The sequence below is a fragment of the Centruroides vittatus genome, unplaced genomic scaffold (assembly GCF_030686945.1).
Source record: "Centruroides vittatus isolate TY-2023 unplaced genomic scaffold, ASM3068694v2 contig_1507, whole genome shotgun sequence".
NCBI classification, from domain to species: domain Eukaryota; kingdom Metazoa; phylum Arthropoda; class Arachnida; order Scorpiones; family Buthidae; genus Centruroides; species Centruroides vittatus.
Window position 1 is genome coordinate 335612 of NW_027120932.1, and position 17141 is coordinate 352752.

Here is a 17141-nt window from a genome sequence, read left to right on the forward strand (position 1 = left end):
CTCGATAAATTGTCTAAATATCTTTTGCATATTTAAATGGAGTCGATCCTTTTTAAAAATTCCAGGCGAAATATTTAATTTTCTGACCTGTACTTCATACTTTAGAATCCGAAATATGAGTCTATAACTTTACTAGTCTAATTTTTTTTTTCTTTCCTTTTTTTTTAATTTCGAGATTTACAAGTTCATTAATAATCACTGGAAGTGGCATCAATGGTTTAAGGCTGGATCCCACGGGTGCAATACGCCTTTGTCACGACCTTAAAAATTAAAGCGCTTATTGATGGGGGGAATCACCCGTCTCTTTTCGAGTTTATAAATAAATTTTAAATAATAAATTTAAAATTTCTAAGCAATCGCCACTGTTAATCATTCGCGTTAAGGGGAACACCGTAAATGAAAACAGGAAGATAAACGAGTCGCTAATTAGAAACCCAGCATTTATTAATTCACAACACATGGTATTTCTCTTTACAGGATTAACTGAAGACACACAGGAACTGAAACAATCATACCCAGAAGCTGGTCGAGTGATGAACACGTGTGATTCGTGCGCAACGACGGCACGTCTTCGATTAGCTTCGTCTCCAGGCTCCAAAGTCTCTATTTATTTTGTTTGTTTTTTTAAATCACTCATTCCGTATTCTATTCGACAAGAAGATAGAGAAACTAGTACTAACTCTATTAGTGCTGACTTAACACTGTGCTTAAGTTATAATTATTTTTTTTTCATTTTTATCTGCAAAAAAGCTATACAACCATCCATCAAAGGATAAACTGACTATGCGTTGTCGACACTTTGGAACCGTGTCGAATCGAATTTTTTAACAGCTATTTTTCACGTTCCAAAGGTGCCTCTCGTGAGAGCTACAAAAATATGACCTTTCCATTCCATAGTTAACAAACAAATGCTTGGTGACAGGAGTAAGGCTCTAACAGATCACTAGGACAAACAGGCAAGGTGAGCCGTACTTATCCGCCTCGAACGGAGACGGCGCTAACACTAGGGCCGCTAATACCAAAATTTTCCGCTAGGGTGAAGAAACTGTCTGGCACTTGTAGCTAAGACTTCAATTTTTTCCATCGAGTAAGTTTTAAAAAAAATAAATTCAAATATTTCAGATGTATCTGAACAAGAACTTATACGTGTATATATATTTATATTTATATTATATAAATATATAACGTAAACTTTTTTAAAGAGTGGAGTTTCGTACTTCTGTTTCCAGATAGAGTAGTGGGCCTAAACCCACGCGAGGGCGGGCCGTCCGTATATATTCCGACTATCGTTACATTTAAGAATTTGGGTCACCACCATAGTATTTATTGGCAGAATAAAGTTACAATGATTATTTTGTAACAAAGGCACGAGTTTGATCTATGTAAAATTTGGCTAACCGTTAATTTCCCCACAAAATTTATACTGGACATCTCTGATAGAATTACGAGCTAAACTAATACATCTAAGCTAGATCGGGCTCGTAAAGATAATCGTGGAAAACTATGAATTTTTTTCTTTTCGTAACATACAATAAAACGAAACAATGCTTTAGATACAATAAATTCTGCGACTACAAAAAGTTGCACTCTGCCCGTTACCCGCAAGTGCCTCTGTAGCTTCACTCCAAGTCACATGCATTTTTTAAATCTTTTTTTTACAGACCATTGATTTTTTGTACTCGAAGACAATATTACACTAAAACAAAATTATCATGCAATATTCCTACAACTTTGAGAAGAAATAAGATAACCCTGAGGTAGTAATTCACAATTTGTTACCTGCAGAAAGCCAGGAAAGTTGCACATAATGTTGGTTAGAAATCCTGATCACAGATGTCGAGTTGTTTACACATTGAAGGCATGCACCTGTATATTATAACTTTAAACCACAAAAGATTTGTTTACGTATCACATCTAATCACTCCCAGCGATGACGGTCTCTACTTGTTTTGGTGGCGACGAGCGCGGCGTCTTCGGACTCGGTGCCGGTCCGTTCGTTCGGACAAAGGAAAAAAAAATCCCCATTGTCCGCCTTCCGAAAAAAGAATCTGCACTCTTACGAACGACGTGCCACGGTCGTAATCTCCGTGCGTTGATTCCGAGAAAACAGTAACGAGCTGCTTTCCTACACAAGATATATACAGATGTGGACAAGAAAATATGCTGCTCTTCCTGCTGATTGTAACCATGACTGTATGCATACATATATATACACAACACAAGTAAAATACACTGAAAATTACAGCAGGTAGATGCACATCACATTAAAGCTGTTTTTTTTTTTTAAGTTGGAATATACACATAAAGCTTCTGCATGTACAATTGTACAATTTGCACTCTTAAGGTACTAAAATGGCAGGCTACAATACCAGCACATTGCAAAGCTGCTAGTTTGGGAATTACCTCAAAAATATCGTTTCATTCTTTTCTCTTACATACAACAAAAACATACCGTGCAATGGTTTAAAACATACGTAAAACATTTTTAAACTTTTTAATAATATAATTTTCAACTAAAAGATTTCTTCGTTTTAAAACAACCGTCAATATCGTCTTCCATTTAAACAGTCAATACCAATAACAATACTTTAAATTTGAATGTTTCTTATTTTTTGTAATTCCCAGCAAAAAGCAGCCTAGCCATATTCTTTCACTTATTTAGAATGCAGTGTTTTTGTTTTTAGATTTCGTGAAAATTTAATTCCGTCGATTTCGTCCCGGTTGCCACCCTTTTCGAGCAGTCTTTCAGGCAGATTAATCGTCGTGGGGACGACAATAGAGAACACCGACATGCAATAACGAATCTTTGTATTTAACAGTTTGATGTTCAACAGAGAGGCACACGTTGCCAAATGTCAAGTCACGGAGAACATCCATTACAGATTAGAAATACATCACAAACAGCTGCACACTTTCGTCGTAAAATCTAAATCCAGTTAATTTCAAGGAGGTTCCGACAGTAACTGTTGGAGAAGACTTTTTTTCTGGTCGTTCGGCTTAGAATCCTCTACCTGGAAAATAAAACGGGATTATTGGCACTTGTTGCAAAATAAAGCAGCGTGCAACGACGCTCGTGCTGGACAGACTCACCCGTGGACTGTTGGTCTGAACGTCCGAACCTCCCGCTATGCTTAACAAAGGTTGAGAGTACAGTGCGGGCGACGACGGCTGACCTTCGTCTAAAATAATTTGAAAACGCAACATTAAATTGTTTAAAACTAACCAAGCTATCTCGGTTATTGTTAATGAAACAAACAAACATACTTGGCCCGAGTTCTAACGACAATCCTAGGGTTTCCAATTCTGCGGTAAGCGACTGACTACTTGGAGGTGTGGGAGCAAGGTGAAGCTGATGCTGCTGACCCTAACAATTTCAAAATACACTTAAATACACAGAATGAACTTAGATGTATTTAGATTAAGATTATTAAATATTAAATTGACATCTACACACACTAATTCTTTCAGGTTTAATATTCTTTGATTTTAGTGTTAAAAATTCCAAAAACATCAATTCAGTAGTCATTTTATTGAAATGACTTCCGAATTGTTTCATGTTCTTAAACTAAATAATACAGATTAAATGGGGAATTTACAGCCTTTTGTTATTTTAACAGAATTGCAATTTTGTTATGGGCCCAACCATGCAATTCATTCAGACTGATATAAACTGGTCCCTTAAACCCACGATACTCGACCTGCGGCCCACCGAGCTTTTGTGAGTGACCTGTAAATAATGCAGTCAAAATATAAATTTTGAAATTTTTGAGGCAAAAAATAGCAGTGTGGGCAAAGTGACCGAATCTAAGTCCCTTTTATCCTTTCTGTAAAAAAAATGTGCTCAAATTTTACCTTGTTCGCATCGACGTATCTGCGTGAAACGTCCTACTCAAAAATGAAATATGCAAAGAACATATATATAGAAATCGGCTTACTGATTCACACCTGGATGCCGTTTTACGAGTAGCACGCAGCAGTTACAAGCCTAATTTAAATGAAATTGTTGATATTGCAAACATTTTTTCAGTCATATAATTTCTCACTCACCCTAGAAATTTAGTGTAAGTTTTTTATTATAATCGTTATGTTGCGGCCAGCGAAAAATAAAGGTCGAGTAACACTGCCTTATAATTCCACATAGCAGATAGTTTAATGTATGCAATGACACGAACATCAGACAATAGAATGTCCAGTATTTTTATATACAACAAAAGTTACCTGTTGCTGTTGCTGCTGCTGCTGCTGTTGTTGCTGTTGCTGCTGCTGTTGAGTTCTGGCACCAACCATAGCCCTCAATTCCTGTCTGACGTATTCCGACGTCATTCCCCCGTTGCCTCCTCTGTTTCTAAAAACAAGTTTTGTAATCAGATTTTGGAATTTTGGCTTACAATTTTTATTTGGGGGGAAAATGAAAATAATATATATATTTAAAGAACGGAGAAACTAACCTCTCCATAGCATTTGTGGTAAAGATCTGCTGATCGAAATTAAACGGTATGCTATCCGAAGGAATAGTATAACTTATCGTAGAAACGGTCGGCATTCCGCTGGACGAACTGTAATTGGGAGTCGGAGTGGCCGACAGAGACTGAGTATATCCTCCGGGAGAAGGTTGGGGTTGGGGAGACAGCAAAGGATCGCCGCCTACAAAACCTCCCTGAAGACTTCGTGGAGAATTGACACGACCTATCCATTATTAAATATATTTAACCTCAACAGATAATATTCTTTTAAGACAATTAGTCAATATACTATAAATTAGAAAGGTGAGAAACATTCTTTCGTTTTAAATCCCTAATTTTCATATACAGTACAATCTAATATTAAGAACATTTAATTAACTGTTTTAAATATCTATAAATTTAAAATTGGCCTTTATATAATTACAAGTGAGTGGGAAAGTTGTAGATTTAGTAGTATTTTTTTTTTAAATTATTAATATCAGCGTTGCATTAAATGCAAATATATAATGTATTCATGACACCTTTAAATAGGGCTGTGTATTTTATATCAAAATACTGATGCATCACAATGCAAGAAATTCACTCTAACAAGGACTGAATTTGAATTTATCATTACAAACTATTTCACGTATCAAATTGGAGAAAACAGAATAATGCAAAGTTACATTTTATGAAATGCTACAGCTTTAACACAAATTATAAAATGTGTTAAAATAAACAAATTTAACATTAAAGATGATTAAAAAATAAAACAAATTTATACCTGGAACAGACACAACCCTCTGTAATCGTTGCTGTAAAGGCTGCTGCTGAAATACGTTCATGTTACTGCCGGGTGACTGGGGAGGATACGGCGAATCGGGTTGGTTGGTGTAAGGTGAATTACGAGAAGAAGTTAAGGAACTTGGACTTGGCATGGAGCGCATTGTCATTTGTCTCTGCTGTGCAGGAAATCTCACTTGACCAGCAAATGCTGCTTGCTGAAATAAAAATTAATATATTAGATTTTATTCCTTGACGTAAAATAATTCTTTCTAAACTTTATTCGGACCTGAGAAAGTTGAGCATTAAGCATCGGATTCTGCTGCTGGAGATTATTCGAAGTTTGATTCTGAGTCGGCCGCGAAGTCCACTGGGGAGGTCCCGTTCCCGGCTGTGGCGAAAGTTGTAAATGAGGCGAGTGGGTCGGAGACGGAGAATGTCCCTGGTTGTAAGAAGGAATGGGGTGCGGAGAAAGTCTATGCTGCGGCTGCGGTTGCGGTTGCTGGTAACTACTAACCGGCGGCGTCGGACTCGGAAACGACTGCTGCGACAAGGGAGAATAAGGCGGGTGCTGCCCCACTCTCTGCCCGGGAGACAACTGCGACGGGGTCGGCGGCTGTTGAATCGGACTCGGCAACTGGCCCATGATATTTGTATTATACCTCGGAGACAACTGCTGTTCGGGGACATTTGTTGGTCGCTGCTGTAACAAAATAGAACTTAGAACTGTGTGTAAAATTTCAAACCAGTCAACAATTTCAGTTAAAGTATAACAATACGTCTTCAAGAACATACAAAATTATTTTTTAAGTTTTATTAATGAAAATTAAATCTTAATATACTACAGTTCTTTATAGTATATTTAAATGAGATCAAACCATTAACTGTAATAATCAAACATGAAGAGATTGATAGAAAACATCTGTGTGAAAGAAAAAGTGGGAATTGCTACACTTTCGATTATATTTCGGTAAAAAATTAGAAATATATTTTTTTAATTCTGTCCGTAACTAAGCTACTTTTCACGGGAGTGTATTTCCAATATAAAACTTTATGCTGCAAAAGCCTTAAGGATTTTCTAGAATTCTGAAAAACAGCCCTCACCTGTAGAGCAACATTGGGGGCAACAGTGTTATTTAACAGTTCGTTCATGTTCTCTGCAAATGTAGGCGGACCGGTCGTGGAAAGGGCTTCGTTCAACGGTTGTTGTGTCTGCATTATTAACTGCTGTTGCTGCTGTTGAACTTGAAGTCGTTTTTGTTGTTGTTGTAAGTATATCTTCTGTCTCCGTTCCAACAGACTCCGCCTCATCTTTTTAAAAAGGAAAAACAAAAACAAAAGATTATTTTATAAGTTTTTCATATATAAAATTTTTTAATAAATATAAAAATAGAAATTTAACTTTTAGAAGTTTTGTTTTTGATAGTTATTTCATTAAATGTAGAATGGCAAAGCCAAATGATAAGTGCCAAAATATTAAAAAAAAAGAATCATTTTTTGCATAACAAGTATGATGTCTTGTTTCAATAAGTATCAATAGACGGAACTTGCGCTACGTCCAGAGGCTGTGTTTGCTAGCTGATCTATGTACTGTACCCGACCAAAATTGCATCTGAAATACAAAAAAAAAATCTTAACCTTTCAGCAGTGGGAGAGTCAGGTATGGTTCTATCCCTTAGTAGTGGAGAATATACCCGAAAAATTTTTAAAGTATTTTTTCACGCAATTTTTCTCATTTCCGTTTTAGAAAAAGTATTTGTAAACAGTTATGTCTAGTAAAGAAAAGTCTTTTTTTATTGTTACATAATTCATTTTTTATGTGAATTTTTTTTTGCGGTAGTTTTTGGCTAGATTTTGGTGATACGCCCAAAAGAATTTAACGTATATATACGTCCCTCACCACTGCCACATGATCGCCCTTGACGTATATATACGTCCCTCACTGCTGAGTGGTTAGAAGTGATTTTTAAATAAAAAGTGTCTTGGCTGCAAAGTGATCAAAGAAGATTCCAGCTGGATTTTCTACAAGAGTTTTGACAACTTAACAGGATGGAAAAAATGCCATGCATTGAAGAGGGAAATATAATAATTTTCCAAGACGTCAAGTTGATAGAGCTGTTGTGCTTAGGTGTACAACCACCAAGCGATAACAAGAAGAAACATATCTGTGCTGTATTGGAATTTATAGATGGAAGAGAACGCACTTTTTCGATGCCATTTTAAGTAAATAAAATTGTGGAATTAAATCTCTATGCATTTTGTACTATATGGACTTAGATTATTTCCAATTTTATTGTATTTGTATTTAGACAAAAAGTCCCTCTTTGTGCAGTTGCCTTACATCTTTCTGAAGAGCTTCATGCTTACAGACATAAACACCTGCTTTATTTGTCCATAGACAATTTTTTCTTTTCCCCCAAAAAAACCTTTTTTGGCACTTTGATTATTTAGCTTTTCCAGTCTATAAATATAAATAAATTAGATATTATTAGATAATATACATTTAAAATGTTAAATAACCTCACCACAATAAGATATTTATATAAAATTTAATACTATTGAAATTTTGAAAATTAGGAAATTATTAAATTTATGAAATTGTCTTAATTTTAAGATTAAATGAAATTCTCTAATTGTTTACCACAATCTTTGAATTTTAAGAATTTTCTTTTCTTCACAATACTAAAATTATATACGAGAACTTTTATTTCGAGAACTTACTTGAGGTACGGGTACGTTGGAAATCCCCGCGGGAAACTGTGTTCTTTGTACGGGCACGTTGACGGTAACCTGTTGACTGTTGGGCACGACGGGTGCTAACATACGATGCCTCTGATTGGGCACCATGGTGCTACCGTATGCCGGCGGCTGGGTAGCAGATTTATAGTGACCGGCGGCGGGAAACGCATTGGGCGACAACGGCGAAGGCGACATTGCCAGGGGAGGCACGGGACCGGACGCCGTCGACCCCGACGAGGAAAGCAGCGGCAGCGACTGACCGGCGGATACCGGAATCGTCGACTGGGAAACTGCATTATTTGGCAGTTCGTAACTCATCAGCTGTTGCTGAATTACACTGATGGCCATTTTTTCATTTAAATCCGGCGTCGTCGCCACCGTCGTGGTGGGAGTCGACGGACCTAACACTTCCAATAACTTTACTAGTGTCGAATCGTCGGCCGTCGACGGTTCTATATTCATCTCTTCTTCTAGACTCCATACCTTTACAAAAAAATTAAAAGTACGATTGAAAAACTGTTTTGATTATAATTTTTTTAAAATATTTAAAGCTACAAGTAATACACGATAGCCAAACTGCTGCAGAGTATTTAAAAATGATAAAATATGATCAATTAAGAAATTCAGTTCGATGGTGTTAAATTTACAAAATTCAACAGTTTTAAAAAACTCAGATATTAAAGAGAAACAAATCCAAACCGGAACAACACAATTATTAATCTCATCCGAAGCAAGCTCGACCGTCCCGTTTCGGGTCCGTCGTACGGTACGCGTTCCCCGTACGACGGACCAGAAGCAGGACGGTCGCAAACCGTTCGAAAATGTTGTCATTTTTAAGAAATACTGGAATAAAACAAAGGTTACAGATGTGATTAACTCAGATATTTTTTGACACATACAAAATTCCTTTGTCAGGAGAGGATTTTAACACAAATAACACATAAACATTTAAAACAGATTCTTCAACCTAGAACAACGTTATATTTGGGATATGTTATTGATAAAAAAATATAAGCCCAATAACCAGCCCATATTTTTGTCCAGAATATTACTGGGTTAAACCTTGCACGACCTTAACTGCCATCAACAGAAATTTATTTAATAGTTAAAAAAAATTTAACTATTAAATAAATTATTTCTAGTTTGTGTATTTGTAGTTTTTATGAGAATATGCTAATTGGTTGATGTATTAATTTTTACTTGACATTTTGTATTAAGAATGTGAAGTTGAAACTTTTCTAAATATTTTGTATGTTCTAAAATTCTTTTTTGACAGTGTTTAATTTTGTAAATTTAACACCATCAACTTGGTTTCTTAACTGATTATCTTTACAGTGGTATGTGCCAGCAATTCTCAATGGGCATTTTCAAATATTTTGGGGAGACCACAGTAAAGAAAAAGACTGGGAGCCACGGGAACTAGTCAGAGGGGTCCACCGAAGCTATGCTAATTTACAAAGTAGAATATAAAAATTTATTTTCTTTTTGTACAAATTGTCACATTAGAGAAGTCCTACATGAAAATCCAACGACAACAGAAACGCAGTTCAGGAAAGAAAATTTATATGATGAAATAAAACAAAAATTCAAAGATCTAGAAATGTATGGTTGATCCATTCACAGTAAATGTGGTTATTATGGATCTAAAGTCAGTAAAATTCAGTATAATGTTTTTATATATATATAACAACTTGTTAGAGTTATTGACCGTTATCTGTTAAAAAAAGTAAAATGTCAAAATTTAAGATAATGGAAAATAGACTTCCAGTCTATTATTTTATTATAGCATTTTCACATACATCTGATTTCAAGAATAATTATTGACATTAAACAGGAAATACCTATATTCTACTTTTAGATTATTATTTTAAATCTAAATATATCACACTAACCTTATAATGCTTTGCATTTATTTTGTAACGTATCACAAATGTTTTCGGAGAAGAGCTCCAGAAAATATAGTCGACGGAGGGACGAGTCTCCCTACCGTATTATTATAATGCACGAGCACCGTACGCAGTCCCGATATCGAGAAATTGGAACTTGTAATTCAAAAATAGCCTACGGTCGTAAGTCGGACGTATTTGGCATGCTAAGGAATTAGAATGATCGGGCAGACGTCGAAAGAGTGCCAAGAGTGTATAAAATTCCGTTCAAAGATAACAGATTCAATAGAAATCTTGTATATATTGGATCTACAAGAAGATCACTCAAACAACAACTCCGTGAGAATAAAACGGATATCGAAAAGAAAAAAAACACTACCACCTTAAAGAATCGAGGCGATTTTAAAGACGAAAAACAACTCTCGAGGGCACGGCAGGCTACGTACGACTTGGCGTTATAACTACCGACACGGGCGCAAATCGTTAGGAATTTAAAATTTAAAAAGGAAATTCAAAAGAAAATAGAATGCATCAGAATAGAATGGGAATCGCACCAGAAAAGGTTTTCTCTAGAACTCCACCCAAAGAAGGTCCTAGGGTAGACTGCAAAGCATTATAAGGTTAGTGTGATATATTCATCAATGCTTTGTTTATTGGATGGATTTTATTTTAAATCTAACTTATAAAATTGCATTCATAATATAAATATAAAACATATTAGTTAAACAATTTATATGACAAATTTGAGCATTTATTCTTTTATGAAATCATAGATTATTACTTACAAATATAAATAAAGTAATGAATAAAAATCAGAACTAAAAGTTAGAATAAAGGAACACAAGTACGACATTAAAAAAGGGCGCTGCAAAACAATTTTGTCTAGTATGGACCATGTAGAGGACTCCATAGTAAAATGGAATGAAGCAAGTATCCTCAAAACTATGCACTAACCATCATTAGCAATGAATGAATAAAAAATTGAAATTCATAAAAGCAAATTAATGGATGGCTGCATAAATGCCAGGGATGCAGATGGACTTTCTGCATTAAAATTTGGTATAAAAGAAAAAATTAAACTATAACAGCTTTTAAATGTAAAAGCCTTACTGTCCTTAAATTCTATTATTATTGTTAATTGTCTACTTGGACTTTACTTATTAATAGGACTTTATACTGGTGTTTAAAGTCCAAGTAGACAATTAATAATAATAACAGCTTTTAGTTTGCACCCGTCCTTATATTTTTGGATGCATTTTATTATTATTATTATTGTTTTATTTTATTCATCATATTTATCTTTAGATTTTGCTTATTTAATGGTAAATTTGATTAACATTTTGTTTTAAATTTAAATGAAAGAGTTTGGACATTCATTCATTAGATGTTCCATTTTTTGAAGAGATGTTCAAATTCAGTTATACCCGAGGATGACCTATTCTATTAGGTTGAAAACGTTTGTGTTTTTTGTTTAATAAACATTTCTCAGCAGCAGAAGGTGGTATTGATAATTCATTAAGTATAAATCCAGTATCTTACATAGCATAAAATTAATTAATTGTTACGTAAGATACTAAATGAATTATCAATATCATTGTGAAGTTTAGTTCTACAAGCAAGAGTGCTATGGTTCTAAACTTAACTAGAACTTATTGCAGGGTATGGAACAGACAGATTTGGCCACACTACATGAAAAATCCAATCGTATTAAGAAAAAACTACAGTGAATAATACTACCGAAATGATCGACAATTAGAAAGATTAATAGTAATAATAACAATGATTAATAACAATAGGGTTACAAAAAAGTATAGCAACAATAATGGGCTTAATAATAATAATAATTAGTTGGATCAACAAATGGTTTATTAGTGCACAATGATTATTATCCTAAATTGAAAACAAAAAAATCTATCAGTCAAACAATACTTCCTTTCACAAACTCATTCTCACATCATCTTATACTGAGTAAATAGTGAAATGCAAGATTTTTTGTTTTGTTTGTTCTGGTACATGGGTCTTAACAGGTAGAGTACAAAGTTAATTATAGTGTAGTAAAAAATTAATCTATCAGGTAATGCCATCCTAGAAAGCTATGTCTTTTATTCAAATTCTAATTATAAATATGCTTCAGGCTGTTACAGTAAAAGAAATTAAGCTTTAAGTTCTCATAATTCAAACCTAAATTTCAAAAATTTCTTACAAAAGAACCAAATACCTGTTTTATTTGAAACACCTATCAAATGAATATTTAGGTTCAATTATTATGCCTTTGTGTCCTTAATTATAGCTTAAATTTATCTTTGTATACTAAGTACATTTATCAATTAACAGGACTTATTATACTGGAGAATTATGGATGCAGATATTTAGTCTTACTGATCAGAAATAATATTTTTTATTTAGTTCATAAAAAATATTATTTCTGATCAGTAAGACTAAATATCTGCATCCATAATTCTCCAGTATAATAGGTCCTGTTAATTGATAAATGTACTTAGTATACAAAGATAAATTTAAGAATATTTAGGTTCTTTGTAAACTTAAAATTAGTTTCCGATTTAATTATAAAATTACAAACAGGCCTTTCAATTATCCTCTGAAATTTCAACTGAATTTCAGAGGATAATTGAATTGGATTTCAACTGAAAAAGGAAGAAAATAAACCTAAAATTATCAGATGGAATCAAATGAAAACCAGACGTAATCATTAAAAAGAAAAAAAATACACTGCTTGAAACTAAAAACTAGTCATTCTTATTATAGAAGAATTTCTGAAGGTGGACACCTCTATAATTTTGACACTTTCCAACCTTGGACACCTTTTTGATGGACGCTAATTATTACCTATGTATATAAACTGGACACCTCCCTATCTTAGACCTTGGATAGTTATACTACGTTAGAGCCTCCAAACTTCAACGTATCCAATTATTAATATAATAACTGTTTTTATTCTCTTCTACTTTATTTTTTATTTAATGATAATGATGATAGAGAAGAATAATAATTACTATTAATCATCACTATTAATAATAATTATTGCTAACTTCAACTTATCCACAGGCACTGGAAGGCATTAAAAAACTTGAAGCCTTCTTTCTATTTTTAAAATAATCCAGGCTTAAAGGACCAGCTTTCCAGACTGAAGAAAGGATAATACATATCAATCTTGAAAGAAAGTTAAAATGTTTGACGAGAAAAGATAAAATATTTACATAGTTTGAAAGATAGAAAATAAATGATGTAAACCCAAATGTATTTGTGTACTATGTATGTACAGTGCATATGTGCATATATATATACATATACTTATTTTATAAGTTGGACACTTCCCTAAGTTTTACAATTTGTTGGAACTGTCAGTGTCCAAATTAGGGAGGTTCCACTGTATAAATATCGTGACTAGTGTAATAACCGATTCATATCGAATAGCTGTCTTTGCATGCAAAAAGACTGGTTTTATTCTAATGGTTGACACGAAAATCAGAGGTTAGATAACAAGCATTATGAAGAAAATATTCATTTGTAACACTAATAACAGAACATTTCATCAGAAATCAGAAATGTATGATTACACGTAACAAATGATGATAATAGTTATCGCTTGGTTATATTCATAATGATGATCACTGCCGACAGCATACAGCTGTCATCATACTTGGAGAGAAAAATTGTTATAAAAAGAATTAACAGACAGATTCAAATGAAAGTTGGAGACAGATAACAAAAATTAGCATTGGAGGAAAAAAATAGTTCCGACATCTTAAAATTATAGGGAGTTTCACCAAAACTACAAATCAGTAAAATTCAGTGTATTGTATGTATATATATATATATATATATATATATAATGTGCACACATGCATAGATGACAGGCTAAAACCTTTGTTTTGGTTTATTCGTTTGTTTTAATGACGTAAATATCTCAGTTAAATATTTTATAAAATTGTCTTCTTTCAAGATAAATAATTTCTTAAAGCAACAGGTTAATCTGATCCAAGATCATTTTTAAGTCCTAATAATATTTTTATTTTGTCGTAAAATATTTAATAGATACAATGTAAATACAGAGTGATTATAATTAAAGTTCTGATTTCACAATGATCTGAAATAAGAACTACTGGTCAGAATGGCTTGACATTTTGTATGAATATCCATGAAGCAATAGATGGCAAAGAAAAAATTTAGATAAAAAATTTGCCCCTGGGTGGATCTGCAATGCATACTGGCAGTATCAAAAGATGCAAATTACTTATATATGACATGTACACATCAAAAACGCTAGTGAAGTGGCTACATCACAGGCATTTTGGAAATAACAGAATAATTAGCTGCCATTTTCCTGTAACATGGCCAGTCTTGAACCCATGTGATTTTTGGCTTTGGGGTCATCTAGAAAAATATCGTGTTTGTGAAAACTCGGACTTAATCGACGATATCTTAATTAAAATAACAAGAAAATACTATTATTTTCAATAATATAAATTTGTTGGCAGCGATATCTATCAACTTTCACATCTGGGAGCATCTCGTCCTACTTGTTCTCGGCATCAAAGGGGACATTTTTCCACGATCTTCTGGTCTGCTGTCCCCATTTGGCCGTTTTGACGTGACAACTAACGGCCAGTTGGGCAGTCGTCACCATTTCCTCCAAACATAAAAATCGTTGCGAGTTTGTCAACTGATATTATTAACTTTGTGCCTCCGGATATGAAATATGTTTGTCACCAAATATGAAATACCATTATCTCTGAATAAGGAATATATTTGCCTCTAATACAAAATAACCTTGATCCCAATGGGAGAACATCATTACATATACCCTCCTACACCCTCCGTTCTGACTTTGATTAAATCTTCCAAAACAGGGAAATAACCACATGTAAGATATCACTGCATCTTGAACTATCCTAATGTGCCAACCCTCTCTGGTGTAAAATCTTCCCGAAGAACAGTCCGAACCCTCACCTTCACCTGATCTTCAAGAGGATCTCTCCAAACACCAGGTATTTACAACAAAGCGTGGTTTATTGTAAGCTCTCTCTCTCTCTCTCTCGTGAAAATCTGCAGTGTCTAGGCCCGTTTTATCTCCCTGTAAATAACATGTATTTTTTCCCCCTCAAATAAATGGGTATCCAAGTGATTCACTTCTGTCTAGCTGTCTTGTAGACCTCCTCCATCCAGAATCCGATCGCCTACACACGTGATGTCTTGCACGACCAAAGTCTAGCAAAAATAAACTGCCTTTGCAGCTTCTGTGTTGATAGAATGGGACGCACAAATCCTGACAAGGGCATAAGACAGGTGCTGACCCTGCAGTCACATGTTTAACAGACACTACATGTTTAGTGGAAATGAAAGCCAGCATCACACCACATCCCTACAGAAACACTGTTGTTGAACATGTTATTTTGTAATTTCAGTTGCATCAGAGTGGATGCACATATGCGGCGTGGCAGCAAAAAGCGACAGAATGATACCACATTTTCCCGCTATATAAATATATATTAAGTCATTATGACGAGTTGTTCTTATTACAGACCGCTGTGAAATCAGAACTTTAATTGTAATCACCCTGTATATTAAATTTCTATGAACAAAGAAATGATTAATGTTTGGATTCTTCTGAAAATATATCAAAATAGCAATAAATAATTTTCTTTACCTGATCTAAAATTTCAGATAGCAATGGATCAGAATGATTGGATGCTGTCCCTATGGCTGTTCCTTCGGGAACTTCATTAAGTCTCATATTTGAAACATTTTGAGAAAACTGATTATAGTTCCCCGACGTTTGCTGTGAAAGGTTAACCGAAGCCGAAGCGGTATTTGTTGTCGACGACGGAACCATATTCCGATGAAGCTGGTTTTCATCTGCCGAGAGAATCTTGCTTAGAAATCCAGGTGGCTGAGATGAGGAAAACGAAACTGGACCCGAAGTCATAGCTATCGGAGAAACTGATGTTGGCTGTGCCAACGTAATGAGAGCGCGAGAAGTGCCAGTCACCACTTCTTGCTGCAGAGTAGTTGCTACAAGACTACGATTTGTATTTGGTGCTTGTGTATAACAAAATTGTGCTCCAGTAGTATTAGGTGAAGTGCTATTGGCAGGATTTGGACCAGAAGTCGTGTAAGGAGTGTGAATCAGTTTCTTATCTAAATTTTTTGGCAAGCGATCCTGAGGCAGTTGAGAAACCATAGAATTGGCAATACTCGTCGGGACAGATGGTGCAGTCCGAGGAGTCTGAGCCAACATCGAGAGCAGCATCGGATTCCGAGCAGCCATGTTTCCCTGTAAAATAAAGCAAATTACTCATTAGTTAAAAATTATATGTACTAATTTCTAAACAAAATACCACAAATAATTTAATATGTTATTTATACCAAATACAGTGTCTAGATTGTGTTGCCTAAAGTATTTGATTGGTGGGACAAATTGTGCAAAAGTCATAAGTAGGACATCCATAGATATTTTGAATATTACATATATACAAGTAGTAATCCCATTTTTATCATTAAAGCAATGTTTCAAATATGTTTATGGGTGGAATTTGGCCCAGGGAGGCCATAGTTTGGGCACCATTGATCTAAATAACTTCCAGTTACTCAGAATTTTCTAAAGCATAATAAGCTTATCATAAAGTTTTTTCCTTTCATTTGCAAATGAAAGTATTTCATGACGCATACAACTGTTTGAAAAACTAGTTACATTATGAAGCAACATACATTAATTCTAATTTAAGATAAAAATTATTTTTGTCCAAAATAAGTATATTAAGTACAGTCAAACTTCCATATTATGAACTTCTATTTAGCAAATTTCTCCATACAATGAATTTTAGCATTGTACACTGCTCTTTCAGCCAAAAATACAAGGGGCTGTCAAAAAGTTCCTGGAATTTACCTACAGTTAGAAAATGCAATATAAGATAAGCTTATGCATTGCTGTGATGGAAAGCTCAGCATGTCTATTTACAGTGTGATAATCCTCGTGCAAATTTAGCCTTGCACAGTCGTTAATGTAGTGTCTTGGTTGGGCGTGACTGCTTATCATTCGGTGCAATGTCCCAGTTTGAGCAGCGTGTAAACATCAAGTTCGTGTGTGAATTGGGGAAAGTTTTGAAGAGGTTGTGTGATGCAGTACAGAGGAAGTGTTCGTAGCACGGACAATGGTTTCTTCATCACGACAATGCATCGAGTTACAGATTGCTTGTTGTACAGCAATTCCTGTCATCACCCAGTAACCGTACTCTCCAGATCTTGCTCCCAGTGACTTTGGATGTTCCCT

The 17141-nt window shown here is 34.5% G+C and overlaps 1 protein-coding gene across 12 annotated transcripts in view; it reads right to left on the reverse strand.

Annotated features, from left to right (window-relative positions):
* Positions 1–2708: 2708 nt before the first annotated feature.
* The window catches only part of tai (taiman), a 286233-nt gene continuing 271800 nt past the window's right edge, over positions 2709–17141 (reverse strand). For 9 of the 12 annotated variants that reach the window (XM_067262741.1, XM_067262739.1, XM_067262729.1 and 6 more), the window contains 10 exons: positions 15519–16145; positions 7947–8447; positions 6330–6536; positions 5515–5928; positions 5227–5443; positions 4449–4686; positions 4219–4345; positions 3265–3364; positions 3091–3179; positions 2709–3011 (listed from right to left, as the gene is read on the reverse strand). In XM_067262741.1, the coding sequence (XP_067118842.1) occupies positions 2943–3011; positions 3091–3179; positions 3265–3364; positions 4219–4345; positions 4449–4686; positions 5227–5443; positions 5515–5928; positions 6330–6536; positions 7947–8447; positions 15519–16145 (2589 nt within the window). In that variant the 3' untranslated portion in view covers positions 2709–2942. The remainder of the gene's footprint in view (positions 3012–3090; positions 3180–3264; positions 3365–4218; positions 4346–4448; positions 4687–5226; positions 5444–5514; positions 5929–6329; positions 6537–7946; positions 8448–15518; positions 16146–17141) is intronic. The other 3 variants (XM_067262740.1, XM_067262737.1, XM_067262738.1) reach the window with 2 other exon arrangements.